Raw genomic sequence first — 16,370 nt, 5'->3', positions numbered from 1 at the left:
TTTGTAGTGATTTATCATGTCTATCTCGATATAAAAATAAATACGTTTGAATGTCGTAATACTAATTAACAAGCGCATATTATCGCAAAAGTTAAATCTTATTTTGAAACTAAAAACTATGAACCGTTTGATAATTATTTTATCGCCAGCTACAAAAATAATTTATCTTATTTCAAATTAACTTTTTAATATTATAAGGCTAACGTTGATAGTTTATCCATGAAACTTACGCTCCCTAAGTGATTCTACAGTTTTTTTACTCACATATTTGGTGCTAGTAACAATGCAATCTAGTATTGGTATTAGTACACAGAATAAATAAAAGCTTTTATTTAAAAATGTTTTCATATATATATTTTTATCAGTATGATGGAAAAAATCGATATTAATAAATATATTTAGTTGTATCATAACAATCAATCTCAAATTCACTTTTAATATGGTTTGGTTTGGTTCGGTTATGTTTAATATATTTTTTTTTTATATTGATTTAGGATGACATAAACATAACTATATCAGATTATACTCCCAATTTAACTGAAGATCTTCGTTTATTTGAGATTATTAATGTTAAAGATTATTATTAGAATGAAGTTTTTAGCTGAAGGAGGCTTTTATAAAAAAAAAATTTAGAATCTCATTTTTTATCTTTTTTTTTTTTATTTTTAATATTTACAGTTTGTTATATTTTTCTCATTTCTTGTTGTTATTTGTACTTGCATTATTAAAAAAATATATTTAATAGACGAAGCACTCTATAATGTATCCGCACAAAGTTACACATAACATAATTTGTTCAAGATATAAGAAAAATTTAGAAGCATTTACTAAGTATTCGACAAATTTGCCGAAAAATGAACTTTCCATAAATGGATAGCCAAGGTTACTTTGTTATCGAAAGATATTTAAGACTATAGTGCGGGACTCAGTAAGTTGAAAATACTCGACACCGCAAATGAAGAAAAATCTGCAACATTTTTGTAAAAAAAATTAAAAGTTTCACCAACTTAAGTGTCATAATGTAGTACTTAGAGCTGTAATTTCAACATAAACTGTCCAAAATGGTGATTAAAAATTATCCATTTGTAACAAACGAATACAATTTTATAAAGAAAATATTAATGTACACAACATATTCACAGTTTCTTTATAAAATTGTTCCACATTTCTTTTATGTTTTATTATAATAATAGATTAGACTGAGTGAAATTTTACCGTATTATCAATGTCTCGATTTATTTTAATAAATTGGTACCTTTGCCTTTTAATATATTTCTTGGTCATTACAGATGTCATTACAACATTTATAAGTAATAAAAATATGATAGTACTTCATTATTTTCAAATTAAAACTAGTTAAATTAATATATAAAACATGTCAAAATATTTCCATATATAAAATATATAGAAGCGTTCAATTACTTGAGATATTTCTTTAAATTTAATTTATTATATAACTAATAAATTCATTGCAATAATACAGTCTTAGTTAAATTAATAACATCCAGACTTTGGTACCATAACTGTGAGAAAATAAAATAAATAATTAATAATGTGTTTTATGAGACTTGAAATTAAAGTACGATTATGTATTTGTAGTAACATGAACAAAATTACCGTTTATTTATTTTATTAACATGCGTTTTAGTTAAAAGTGTAACTGAACTATAAACCTGTTTTATTTTATAGATTAAAACATAAAAAATTAAACCGATATCATCCTAAATTTATTCTTACTAGCTGTATTTTATTGTTATTTATAAAGCCGTCCAGCACGGTTGTAAACATGTGCGTTGTATAATATGCCGTCTTTTTGCGTTTCAATGCGTTCATTTTGTGCCAAATTATGACAACAAAAAAACTATATTCCATTAATGTAGTCACACGAAATGTGAAAATCATATCGATTAGTACCAATTGTGCTATTGTAGGAAACACTAATATAACTATAATTTTATTTATATTGTGTAAAGTATGTGTAAAGCCCCTCATTAGCCCTTCTTATTTTTCGTTTTAGTATTCTCATATAGTATGAATAAGTATTCGCCTCTTTCATGTTTATTCGTGTTTTACAAATTCTTTAGGAATGAGCAACCACCTCTATATTGTTAGATAAAAAAAAACAATCACTATGACCTGCATTTTTTCTGGGTAAAAAACAGGAACTGTTCAATTAAATAAAAGCAGAAAACAACTAATATATGACCTTGATGTTGCATTTCTAAACATCTTAAGAAATACAACATCTTCAAAAACCATTAAACAAGATCATAATTGCCTCTTTAATTTCGCAAGCATATGGACATTGGGCTACACAATATATATGTATAATGTAGGTATTAATTTATTATGAGTACGTATAGTATGTATGATATTAATGTCTGCCTACCATAAACCAAAATCGTAAGCCTTAATTTTAAAATTTCTTAGAATTGATAAAATTGTCTGCATGTTACATTTGAATCATAGATATCGAATTATGTGGCGGCCATATATACAATATACCAATTAAAAATTTATCTACAAGTATGCACTGTAAAGGTTGTATTAAAGTACTTGAAGGGGTTATAACAAAACAAAAAACACCGAAATATTTATAAACAACTACTTTGATTTGCCACCTATTCCATAAAATAAGGATAAATTATTGCCTTAAAGTATATTTTGTTTTATCTAACAAAATAAGGAAAAACTTGCTATCAAATTACCTATATTCAAATAGAACCAACTTTTAAGACTTTGCCACGGACATATGAATAATGTTTCTATGTCAAAACCTTACATATACACTCTAAAGATACTTGCCCTTTGTTTTATCTTTCACATAATTCGATGTTATTGATCCATATTTTATGAACCTATTTCTGGAATTATAAAGGAATCGTTTATGATGTAGTGGAATCTTAAAGTTTTTAGCTTAATTAATTGTTCGTTGTGATATTCATTTTATTTGCAATTTGCATCAGTACCAAAGAATATAACATTGCCTGTATTAGGTAACATAAACGTAATAAACATATAAATCTGGTTTTTGTTTTTATCAACTCCCAAAACTTATCATACATATCCTGATGAACTTTTACGATAATTTAAAACTTTATTTTTTGGGTTTTAATTTTTAATATAATTATTAGAATAATCAAATAATTATCTTACTGCAAATTTGATTATTGCATGTAAAAGTATATACTTATTGGAATAAAAAACACCTAACCAAGATTAGGTACATTTTATATATTCACGAAAACTTACCGTATTGGTACAGAGGTATTGAATATGATTCGTATACATTGCTTTGATTATTTCAAAGTTTATAAAAAAATACTACTATTGATAAAATCGCTTTCTGAAAAGTATGAACTAAGAATATATTACAACACGAATATATAACGCCACGGCTGTTCACATAACTATATATTTGTTTTAAATTGAAATATATAAGTTATCTAACTTAATCGGTGATATTTATATATCCATTTATAAGAATAGTTAATAGATAGAGAATACGTGCACGAGTTTATACAAATAAACACATTTGTTGTTTATACAAATTAAAAAGGGCCATTTTAGCCCTCTCATTTCATATTATAAATAGCGAATAATCGAAACGCTTATTATAATACTTATTAAATATTAGCAGGTAAGTGGGAACAGATACGTAGCTTGCTCAAATCATAACCCTCCTTTTGTCTTTATGTCTTGAAAAAGTTGAGTTCATTATGAAGCTACTGTGTTTTGGACCTTGTGGAATTTTATGCGCTCTCTTGCCATCTATCACTAATAGACAATAAATATCGGCAATTCATAAATATTAATATTTTTATAACCACATAACAATCTAAATAAGCGTTTTTATTCATTTCATTAAGTAGGAACTTTGTACTGTAAACAAATTGAACAAAAGTTTGTATAGATCTATTCTCTGAAAAAGGCGAAGGACTTAGAAAAACCTATTTTATAAAGCTTTTTATTGGTCTCTCATCGTCTTGGTTATTGGCGTATCGTCTAATCTAACGCAACCTGTAAGTACGAACTACGAGCGTTTCTCATTCATGTCATTCATACAGAATTTAAAATTACTAATACTCGACAATAACAAAATTTAACGTGCAGACTGCAGAGTGCACCGTCGTGGGAGAAAATATCTATATTTACCTTTAGTATCATCAATGTATAATAGGTGGCACGCAAAAAGTACCTAGAACTAAATATTTTTTTACTTAATAATTTAAAGAGAGATTGCCACAAATACTGGACATCAGATTGTCTTATTATAAATTTATAATTTTATATTATTATACTTGTAGTCTTATAAATTAATTAGACTTTATATTAGGGGAAACCGTCAACTACTTTCCAGGCAACACAAACTGAATATTTTTTTTAACAATAAATGTTTTGTATTATTTATTTAAATATAAAGACGTCTAATTCAATGAAATAGAATTCCATATTCTCAATATCCAAATGTTATTACATAGTACATACCCAAGACCTAAGTCATTTTTCCTTGCCATAAATTTATTAATTATTAGGTTAAATATATTTTTTTAACTTATTATTTTAAAAATAAAACTTATTTTTTTTATATTTTTTATAAATAAAAATTTAATTAAAATGAGATTTATTTACTAATTTAAAAAACATAATTATTTTTTATTATAATTCAATTTATAGGATATCGTGTAGATGGCGCTAGGTCGCTTGTTGTGCGATCGTTCGTTCGACATTCGACAAGTAAAATGGCGGCGATTAATGTGAAAGGCGAAACGTTGTCGTATTTGTACTTGTAAATAAAGTAGTAGCTTCGTTGAAACAATATTACTCTTAAACAAAGAAAAGAAGACTTGTTACAAAGTGTATATTATTCAGTGATCAGTTGGGTGTAATACATAATACAGTTTAAGTAGTCTTTAATTTCACAATAGACAAAACCCGTCTCAACGAGCACTCGAAGAGTCGAGGCCATATTTATGATGTTATCTGTCGTGTGAGCGTCCTTTGAAACCACATTGATAAATGGTTATTCCAAACTAATGCGATGGTATGTTAGTTTCCAATACACCTTGTATTCATTTACAGATCTAAGTGTAAACTTTCTGTATTCTTCAAACACATTGACGCTATCATGTCTATGGAGCGGCGTATTATTTTTATTTCGATAAATGTTTATATAAAAAATAGTTTTAATAGTTTTCGTTTACCAATAAATGCAATATAATACTTATTGAAAAGGTTTATCGTGTAATTTACTGGTTCTCATTAGTATAAATACGTCTAATAAGACACTATTTAATAAAGACTTAGTCAAATCTTAATGTTTTTTTTTTCTTTTCAGGAGTGTTATCTGCATATGAAGAATATTTAACTTACTCAGTATGACTTCAAGTGCTCCAATTTAGTGGTTATAAATATATGTTTATGTGTACATCAAATTATGGATGAAAGTGTGGACTTTTATTAATAAATTACATAAATTAACACAACACAAAGCAACACGAAGGTGGTAATGGATCCAGTAGGACCATGGTCAGCATATGCTTCGTACAATCGGCTAGCAGGAGTACAAGCTGGTGCTGCAAGTGGGGACTTTCATCATCATCTAGCAAGTGGTGGTACTGGATTGGGCAGTCAGTCTGTGCCTTCTACAACAAGCCAGTTACTTCTTCAAGCAGCTCACACAACGGCATCATTAGCAGGCCAACTAGGGTCATCAACTGCTTCTCCCTTTAATCCTGGTGGATTTCTCTCACCGCCTGCTGTGGGATATGATGCAGTATTCTCACCTTTGTTTCATCATGCAAATCCAAAACCAGCACATTATAGTTCATCACTTCAGGCTCAACATCGTCAAGTGATTGCACAAGCTCAAGCAGCAGTAGCATCAAAACAGTCTTCAGTGGAAACTGAAATATCTTCATTAAGAGAAAATTATTCACATCAAACTTTAGCTGCACAAGGTTCTTCGTTTTTTGATCAACCCTCAACTCCTGGTAGTACAACAGCAACAGGATTAAGTTGGCAAGGAACAAATCAACTTCCCAGTCCATTTGGAATTCTACCTCATGAAAGTGTTGTGCCTTCATCTCCAAGTCCTGCAACTACAAAGGCATCAGCGACATATGAAAATTTTAATGCTCACTTTGCTGCTGCGCAAACTCTTAACAATCACCTCAACTCTCAAATTTCTAGTACTGGTAAACAAACCAATAGGTCTGGCTCACCTGCTACTGCATCTAAGCAACCAGCATCTTCCTCATCATCGTCAACATTTTTTCAATCACCTTCATCTTTTGGAAATCAGACTGATAATTCATACAGTACAAGTGGTGCAAAAAGTGGTCAACTATCATCACAGCAGGATTATGCTGGAAGTAAGTCCTATTCAAGTTCTGCAAGTAACTCTTCTCACTCTCAGCAATCGTGTATTGTGTCAACTCCATCAGTAACCTCTGCCTCCACACCTAGTAAAGATTACCGTCCTTCCTCCACAGCGCCCTCAAGACCCTCTGCCTCGATATATAGTTCCCAATCTCCTAAAGGTGCTACTAATGAAAAGAATCCTCGTAGCTCAACTGGTAATAGTAGTGGTTTTGTTTCTCCCACATCTAAGCCACCATTAATACAAACAAAAGCACAAAGTAAAATATATCCAGAACTAGGTAGTGAACAAAGAAAAAATTGTGATTCAAGTGATAAACTTCAACCCCAATCCAGCCCTATAAGTTACTCTATAATGGATGCTCCTGGGAGAATGAACTATAGTGGAAGTAGTGGAAGCTCTTCCAAGCCTAATAGAATTGGTTCTACTCAGTATTCATCCACACAGAGTTCAAGTTTTAGGCATTATCAAAGTGGTAACAATGTTGAGTCAGAGTATCATGTTCGAGCAAAGAGTAGCTCTAGTACAGATACTGGCTATTCAAGCAGCAGTTCCCAAAATGGTCCAGATTGTAGTGTTGTAGTTACTAGAAGGCAAAGTCCTTTACAAACAGCCCCTCAAACGTCTCCTTTGGGGCATGGTTCTAGTCCTGCATATCCTATGTATCATAGTCCTATGAATTCTATAAATTCTCCACAGCAACATGGAGATCATTATAGTAAAGTTAATACTGCACCAAGGTCACCACTTGATGCCTCTGTTTCTTCCCGACCCCCTTCACAAAATAGTCAAGTGGCCTACCCTTCTGTTATTACTAGAGCATTAGGTATAGAACAAAGTAAATCTTATAGTGAAAATAGATATGAGCGTAATCAAAATCAAAATTCCAGCCAAAGTTGTTGGGACAATGAAAGACAAACAAACAGAAAATACAATAGTAATGGTAATAGTAGTAATACCAGTTCTAGTAATTACAATAATAGTTTATCTGAAAGCAATACTCACAGTGAAAAGTCAACGTCTCAATCTCAAAGTTCCTCAGATAGAAGTTTATCTGATAAACACCAACACCCCTATATTGATGGTAGTAATGTAGCTTTGCAAGATCTTTCCAGCTGTCGTGGTGACCCTATGAGTATAGTTAAAAACTTACAAACTTTACAACAGAGTTGTCAATTACAAGAAGTTAAAGCTTCCAAAAGTCAAACACCACTATCAAGTGTACCAGTGACTAGTAAAGTTGTTACTCGGCGAAAAAGTGTAGAAAAAGCTCCTCATACAAATATGAATGAAATCTCAAATGTTGTAATGGCTGATTATTTAGCAAATAGGATCCCACCCCCGGCACATAGTTCAACTAGTAACCAACAACAAAATGGTTATTTTGATTTTGAAAGATGGAATCTCCCACCACCACCCCCTAAAATGTTCCCCGGCACATCTGCATTTGGATCTCAAGCTCCACTGCATGCTTCAAATTTTGCAAACCAACATCAAGCTCTAGCGATGCAACATGGACATGCACTTACTTATTTTCCCCCTTTCCATCTAGGTCCTCATCCTGATTTCCAATCCTCGGTGGAGTTAACACCATTATCATCGTTTAGCGAGACTCCACCTTCGGCTTCCTCATCATCTTTTTCGACACCAGAAACTCGTGAGGAGGAACAGCCTAAGGTGGTAGTACCTAATATAGAAGAAGAACTTGGTTTCCTTGCAGAACAACGGGCAAATACTGCATCGTCGGTAGCACCCTCTTCACAGCAGCAGAACATTAACAGCACTTCCCAAGACGCTACTTCAAAAATAATGGAAAAAAAGTTCAATGTTCCAGTCACGGGCCCCGGTTCAGGTTTCATGGCTTCTTATTTGAAATTTTTACAAGGAGAGCGGGATACATCTCCCCCGCCGGCCGGCAGAGGCGCCAGGAAATCGACTTGGTCGCGAACGACGAACAGTAACACGAACAAATCGTATACTAACGACCATAATAAGAGTCAGTGTGAGGCGAACACTACTCAACAAAGCGCCAACGGCGCAATGGCTTCCAATAATGCACTAAACACAGGTATGTCACTGAGCAACCCCGTCATGAGTTCCGCGGCGAATATGAGCACGACAGGTTTGTTAGGCGCTAACCAATTACACGGTGTGCCCTCGAATATTCTCGGCTCGCAAGCGAAAAATGTAGAGTTAGACGATCCCCGCTATTATAATCTCAACAAAGAAAGAAAAAGAAAATACGACGGGTCGGAGGAGGCCACCTACGACGCGGACGAGGAAGCCCGAAGGCTGAACAAACCGGTGCTGAACGTGCCCAGTACGCCTCTGAACGACAAGGGCAAGAAAGGTCGCACGACGACGACGATGAGCAAGCCCACGCCGTCGGCGGTCGTGGCGCCTCAGCCGGCCGCGCCCAAGAAGCCACGAGCGCCTGCGCCGCCGCCCGTGGCGTCGCTGCAGCCCGCGCCGCAGCAGCAATATTATTACCAACACCAGCCCGACGAAGGTGCGTTCAATTTATTAGATTTCCACTTGAGAAGTAGAGCGCGATGGTGAAGAGCTAGCCCTGAAGCTTGTATGACAGGAGCAAGCTAGCTGCCCCTGAGGCAGTGTACAGTGAAAACTTGTTACATTTTAACTGTGATATGTAAATTTTTATTAGATGAAATCTATTATTATTTACTGTAAATAATTTCTATGATGAAAATGTGATGTACCTATCTAGTAGAGGTCGATATTTTAGGGTTAGTCTGTAACAAGATTTCACCGACTTTATTGTTGATGACACATTATTAGTGCCATTTTATTGTAAATTGTAGAATTTGTGACTCTTGTCATACTCGCTATTGAAGGGGTGCTACCATTAATAATTCCAAAATTGTGGTATATTTTTTTATGGGATTGATACCAGTGGTGTCTGTTGTATATACCTAATGATGTATTGTATTTTACAGTATTTGATTTTAGTTGGTACTTATGATAGTGTATTCATATACTTTGATGTTAGCCGAAAGTGATTTTATATTATAAGATGATGAAATGCATAATAATAATACATTGACAGCTATAAGTTAGTGCGAGGAATGTATTAGGAGGCCATGCCCTGAACATAAGTTTTTGTATTTCTATTTAATTGTTATTTGTTTATGCACAATTCTCAATATTTTATGTAAATACTTTTGTATAATAGGAGAAGACATAAAATAAACGCGAGTATATTACTGATATGTGTTAAATAATTTTAGTTTGTAATTATTCCTGGTAGCACCCCTCACTTCGCCAAATAGGGATAACATGTTCATATTTACATATTGTAACATTTCTTCATTGCAATCAGTTTTTTAGGATGGTTTACATCTTATATATATAGACGTATTACGTGTACATGTTATCGCGTTGGTGAAAATCATTTGGCTATCCTTTTCCCAACCGTTCCAATCCTTTTATTTTCATTTCCAACTTTTTTAAAAAGTGTACATTTTTTAAATAGTTATAATTGATCTTCTGAACAAAAGGTAATGTGAACTGCATATATATGTTTTGTTGATTTGTTTCAATGAAACCCTGTTAATTGTTTTTAATGTTTTAGTTACCGCGCACACAACGGGATTGGCTTATGGTACATACGGGCCAGCAGACAATGACGCTAACTCAAACAGGAAATTACACCATATAAAATCGCATCAGCAAATATCGAGCTCAGGACAAATAGATAATAATAGACCCATTGAAGAAATGCCCTATCAGGTTTTTGTACCGTTTTAATAGGTGTTAAGTTTTTGTATACTAGTGTACACACTCAAAACATTTTTAATTTGATATTTAAATATCAGTATGAAGGTTTTATGCACCAATTTTTTTGTCTTTATAATTCTTTTCTTTTTTTTTGTTGAAATATAATCTATTTTTAAAATACAAATATCACTTAGATGCAGTAATGTTTTATATTCATTTTATGTACGTTAATATTGTTTGCCGAAAACAGCTATTTACGTCGTCTATTTTAAAAGGTTTCGAGGTTCAATTTCTATCTAGATTTTTATGCATGTTAGTATGTCGAAGAGTATTGCGATTGCGATTTCTTTCAATTAATATTTGATGGTAAAGTTTTGGTAAGAATATTACGCAAATCCAATATCATTCATAAAAAGGATTAGTAATTGTATTTGTACTAAGTATTATTTCTCATGATTAACTGCCTTATTAAGAATTCTTCAAATTTAACAGTCTGGAGAATTTGTTGCGATAAAGAGTGAATTAAACGAGATGTGGCCGGCAATATGGAGAGTGGATGGAAAAACTCTACTGCAAAAGTACGAGCCTTTTGAAGAAAACGGAAAAGTATTATACCGAAATATATCAACGGTAAGAACGACGCACATAGTTTTTATATTTTCTACTTAAAAATATATATATTGCCAAATAAAAATCCCTAAACCTTTTTTTTGTGTATCGGTCTTGCATATTAAGTAGCTGAAAACCTGTATCACTCCAATAATTTGTAGTACCTTGTTTCTGCATGAAAATATAGTGAGCTTTTAAAAAAATAAGTTGCATTATAAGATCGACTATCCACTGGGCCATTGCAGGTGGAATGCAAAAATAGTTATTTTATTTTAGACATCCTTTCACAATCTAAAATTAAATGTGTGTGTAATATAGTAGTGTATTGGATTATAATTGTCTGTACCATCCTGTTGCAAAAGACATTACCATAACCCAATAAAAAATTTTGACAGCTCGCTAAACAATTAAAATATACGGGGTTTGTCATAAAAAATATTTTTATGTAAGTTTTTGTTAGTTTAAGCTTTCTTTATTTCGTTAAAAATTTAACAGGATGATATTTTAATTTTGAGGTTTATATAACCAACATAGTCAGCATCAATGACACTTCATCGCAAGGGCTAGATAGAACTCCGCTCTTTTACACATCGTAAACTTTCCTTGCCTTGTCTAGCGGCTAATTTGACTCGCATATAGTATTTACGATTGCCCCAGCTGTTTTCTGGACAATGGAGGTGGAGAGTATTTGGGTTTTATTTCACTGTAATATAAACTATTTCTAGCAATAGTGCAGTGAACGTTACTTATTTTAAATAGTTTTTGTTTCTATTTTAGACATTGATCATGACTGAATCGATTGTGTACATGATAATTTAGAGTGTGTATTTTCGTGGTAAGCAATATCGTCATCTATAAACTATATGTCCTGACTTAATATAGTTACGACGACCAAATAGGACGTTATTTAGTATGTACATAGTACAGTCTCAATATCCGATAGGACATACATTTGAATCCTTTATATTTTTAATGTCAAGGTAAAGCAATATGCTATATATGTTTGAAATATTTATCTTTTTTTTTTAACAATGTTTCAGTATGCTGCATGGAATCCTGAAAATAAAAAACTTTACACCCAAGTTCCTGTTAAAGTTCGATCACAATCTCATTTAGAAACAATAGTCGAATTAGTAAGAAGTGAGCTTCCGCTTGACGATTGTAATTTTATAGAAAAGAGGATGTTAGAAACTCAAATGTATCAAGAGAATTTTGAAGTTTATATACAGACATTAATATCGCACGCATTGGATCCCAACTTCTTAACGGAAATATTTCAAGAACAAGGTAATTTGAACATCATTACCCCAGCCATACTTTTGCGATAGAAAAGAATCGGCGTCTACGTGAAAAATTTATTACCACAATAGAGTTTTTAGCTACATGTTATACATAAGAAAATGAGTCGATTTAGTCACTAGAAGGTAGCCTAGCTCGTAGCTAGGCTACCTTCTAGTGAACGTTGCAAATCCATGACATTCGATAAGACGTAAAGTTTAGTACCGATGTGCTCTTGATAGCGAATGGGATCGCCTTTCCAGACGAATACTTCCTATCGAACGTGAAGACCGTGGACGAGGTGACGGAGACGATGCGCACGCGCGTGTCGGGCGCGGCGGGCGGCGGCGCGGGCTCGAGCGGCGCGCGCGCGCTGGACGCGGCCGTGGCCACGTGGCCGGGCCTCAGCGTGGCGGCCGGCTCGGGCGTGTGTCGCGCCTGCGCGCGCCCCGCCGTGGCGCGCCTGCTGCTCTACGGCCAGCCCTACAACCCCGCCACGCTCGAGCCCGTGCAGCCCGACGCGAGACTCGCCTACGAAAAAGTATGTCGCGCTTTTTCACGGTTCCTCTACTTTTTTATAAAAATCGGGGCTTAAACTTTCAGTGTAGTATATTTCATTATAACATATTTGTAAAATTTTTCGTTTAGCCTATGTTAATACGAGTAATATGATAAAGAGCGCTAATCACACAATTTATGCAGTGCTACTTGATTTCATAATATTTGGAAATGTCTGAGTTTGAAACAAATGTCCACGGAGAAAAATCCAGTAGACATTAAAGAATGATACTTTAACTCTTTGGGACCATTCATTTATTACGTAAGACTATTTTCGCTAGTTTTTGACTCCCTCCCTCTCTAATATAAGAAAAATAAGAACTGGCCGACCCCCTCTCCCTGTTTAATATTTATTACGTAAGAATCTAAAGAAGAAAATGAATACACGTTTGTTTTATTTTACTGTTAATTTTTCAGAGTAATAACTTTTTGAAATGTTTAATTGTAATTTCAAAGGTTCTAAAGGTACGCATCCGAGCGAACCTCAGCAATCGCACGGTTTCCCGCGTTTTTTTTTCAAATAATTTTAATTTTTTTATCTTACCTAAGAGCTATCGAAACTCCTTCCCACCCCCTTGTAAGAAAACATAAGACATGGTCGGTTCCCTTCCCTCCCCTAAAATCGTCTTACGTAATAAATGAATGGCCCCTTTACGGTCGCTTTCTAAGTAGCTAAATTTAGATTAGGAAGATTTATCCGCGTTCTCCATTACAGAAAAAAAATATATGAAAAATGTCGAAAACATTTTCGACAGCTAGATATATTTTGTCTACGGTCACGTGATAAACTTTCAGGGTTCAAACAACATAATTTAATTTGGAGGAGTTAATCATAAAATAAAACTTTGTACGAAAGATTTTCCTTTATTTAAAATATATGTATGTATTTATATTAGGCAAAAAGTATAAAACTAATTAGAGACATATAGTTTATAACAATATTCCAATTTTTCAGGAATTCCTTGTATGTACGCCTTGTTGCGGGCGTGTGCAATTGTATTCAAGAATATCACATCAAAAGTATTTAATGTATGCCGAATGTAGTAAGCGAGTAGCAGAAAAAAGGATGCAGAACCCCAGCAAAGATACTACGGTTATTCTAAATGAATTACTAGCCGACGAAGTGTGGCTATCTCAGGTAGGTTACTTATATCAAAAAAAAGGTTTTTTTTTCAAGTGTTTCTGTGCGATAAAAAAAATAAATAAGTCTCTTGTGTTTAACATAAAAAATAATAATAACAAATAATCAATCATATAACTTGGTAATCTATAACAATGTCGAGTAAAAATGCTCATATAAGTGATTGTCGTTTGAGCAGAAAGTTAATTGTAATATTGTAGTCAGTCTTTTAAATTTTACTTTTAGGCAATTTTAGATTTGATAATGTTCATTAAATATTCATCAAGAATTAATATTAAAAAAAAAAAAAAACTTTTCAGTTGTTCCGAGACGTTCGGCACTCTTGGGCCGAAGCGGAGTCTTGGGAGCGCAAGATGCGACACGCAATGTCAAGACAAATGATTTAACGTTCATAACATGCGCCAAAAGTGTACAAAACACGCCACAAGGACAATTCTTATTTACTTTTTATACCTGTGAAATATGTGCTGTATGTATGTAATTTTTTTATATTTTTTTATTACTCTTTACATTTAAGCATTTAATAATCTTTGTTCAAATAACGTATCTTTTAGCAAATAAACATCACGTATTAATAATAATTTGTTTTTTAAATTCCAAACTATCGACTAATTTTGATTGGCTGTTACTTAGTATCAGTTTGTAATAGTTAGGTGTGGTGCCATTTTTGCTTATAAATATGATGCAAAAATAGTATACCAATGTAGTGCCGTCGGGTTTCTGTATGGTTTGTGATTTTTTTCATTTATTTTAATTCTAGAATCTAGATTATACATACATATTAATTGTATGTCTTGTCTTAGCTTGGGACAGCAGAGGTTATAAATACATTTATGAGTAATATTTTTAGAAACAAAAATTATTTTTTGTAATTTAAGTTAATTTTATTTTATAAGCAAAGGTGACCATAACTTATAAACGCCCATTATAGTATTTTTCTTAAAATGTAATAAACTTAAATAATGTAATAAATGAAAATAAAATTTGTCATAAATATATTAAATATACTTAAAGGAAGTGATAAAGATGGTGAGGATAAGTTACAATTCAAAGGTCATCTTCAGTCTTGAAAACAGAAAGGCCTTCTTAAAATACGTATTTCGAAAAATGTAAAGAAGTGACGATATTATTAGAAAGTCCCATAAATATTTTTATGTAAATAAATTAGATAAATTGTCATTATGTGCAATGCCGATCGGGAACAAATGTTTTTTTTTTTTGTAATGGATCAAAACTGTCTTTTGATTTGGAGATTGAAAGATTATTAATTTCCTAAGTAATTTTCTTTCTTCATTTTCTATTAAATTTAGCCAATTAAAAAATACCTATACAATACGCTTTTTATCGATATTGAATTTATTTCCTTTTTTGTGACTAAAATAACTGGTTACGCCACATGTATCCCATAGCCGTTCACAAACAGTAAGTTGTATGTTTATTTGTTTTTCTCAATTGAAACTAGAATATCATTTCAATCATTGAACCACAAACTTCTTCCATATACAAACTTTTTGTATATATAACATTTATTCAAGGAGGTAATTAAAATACCACATTCCTAAAGCGGCCTTGAATGTTTTAAAAAAAAAATACTGATTTAAAAGTGATCCTTAATTTTAAGTTTTAATTGCCCTAATTTATATATGAACAAAACTGACGATATTATACTTTCTATATTTGAAATAAGTACATTATTAGATAATATTTTGTATAATTGCATTGGGTTGTAAAGGTTTATAAGTAAAGCGCCGATAAAAATGCGTAATTTTACACATGGATAATATTGTAAAAAAATTAGGTTCTGATAGTAAAGTTAAGAAGAACTTTATTTATTTTGTTTTATTTAAACACTTTCTTATTACACAACAACATAATAAATGGCAATTTTATCGATTCAAGTTTTTTATTTTGCATCATATATTTATATGTCCTTTTCTATTATATCTATTATTTAATTTGATATATAAATATCGTAAATAAGTAATCGCATTACAGAGTTATTATTATATATTGATTATTAATATTACCTGCAATGGACAAAATACACAGATTTAACATAATCTTTAGTCACTCCGATGATTAAAGGTAGAGGCGCGCGTCTTCGTGGGTGAGTAGACCTATACATACAATAAACGAACACTCGAGAGGCTAATGACATAGTCACATAGACACATAGACCTACTGTTTATGTACAGAATACTTGAAATGCTCAGTTTCCTAGCACACGTTTGTAGACATAAACCCTTTCCCCTTCCTATCCAATGTTTTTTAAGTGATAATTTCTTTAGTCATGTTTAGCGTATTTTGATAGGGAAAAGTATTTTGAAGTTGCGTCACTGACGTCTAACCGAAGATATGATCGTGATGTCTTGCACCAGACAGGTGACTCGTAGCGGCGGGCTTGTGTACATAAATAAACGCATTAATACGTATTCACAACGCATATATTTTAGATATTGTTATTCTAATCTCTGTACACTTATTATTATTTTAATTACGTTGTATTGAGCTTGTGCAGTACATCGTATGTTTTAATTAATTAATAAAGTATATACAATTTTATGTCATTATTGCTCGGAGTGTCTATAAATATGAAAACCAAACTGATATTGATTCCAAATAAAACAGTGTTTCCAAAGTTTTCAGTTATCACTTATGTCGACA

General features: G+C 32.5%; 1 protein-coding gene across 2 annotated transcripts; it reads left to right on the top strand.

Moving 5' to 3' along the window:
• Positions 1–4,743: 4,743 nt before the first annotated feature.
• On the top strand, positions 4,744–15,534 carry LOC125077541 (mucin-12-like). Of its 2 annotated transcripts, XM_047689450.1 has the most exons (9): positions 4,744–5,044; positions 5,339–6,374; positions 8,103–8,891; positions 9,975–10,132; positions 10,613–10,750; positions 11,770–12,016; positions 12,271–12,548; positions 13,521–13,703; positions 14,006–15,534. In XM_047689450.1, the coding sequence occupies exons 2-9, from the start codon at positions 5,510–5,512 to the stop codon at positions 14,090–14,092; spliced, it is 2,745 nt and encodes a 914-aa protein (XP_047545406.1). In that variant the 5' UTR covers positions 4,744–5,044; positions 5,339–5,509; the 3' UTR covers positions 14,093–15,534. The 2 variants fall into 2 exon arrangements, with proteins under 2 accessions (XP_047545406.1, XP_047545405.1); XM_047689449.1 differs by having other exon boundaries at positions 5,339–8,891.
• Positions 15,535–16,370: the final 836 nt, after the last annotated feature.

The sequence above is a fragment of the Vanessa atalanta genome, chromosome 4, assembly GCF_905147765.1.
Source record: "Vanessa atalanta chromosome 4, ilVanAtal1.2, whole genome shotgun sequence".
Taxonomy (NCBI): domain Eukaryota; kingdom Metazoa; phylum Arthropoda; class Insecta; order Lepidoptera; family Nymphalidae; genus Vanessa; species Vanessa atalanta.
Note: the sequence above shows the minus strand (reverse complement) of the source record. Positions and strands in the feature narration are given on the sequence as shown.

Bases quoted from the DNA above. Each gene is read 5' to 3' on its own strand.
- LOC125077541 (XM_047689449.1), top strand. From the start codon at position 5,510: ATGGATCCAGTAGGACCATGGTCAGCATATGCTTCGTACAATCGGCTA. The intron at 8,892-9,974 runs GTGCGTTCAATT...TTAATGTTTTAG, and splicing joins CCAACACCAGCCCGACGAAG to TTACCGCGCACACAACGGGA. The intron at 12,549-13,520 runs GTATGTCGCGCT...CCAATTTTTCAG, and splicing joins CGAGACTCGCCTACGAAAAA to GAATTCCTTGTATGTACGCC.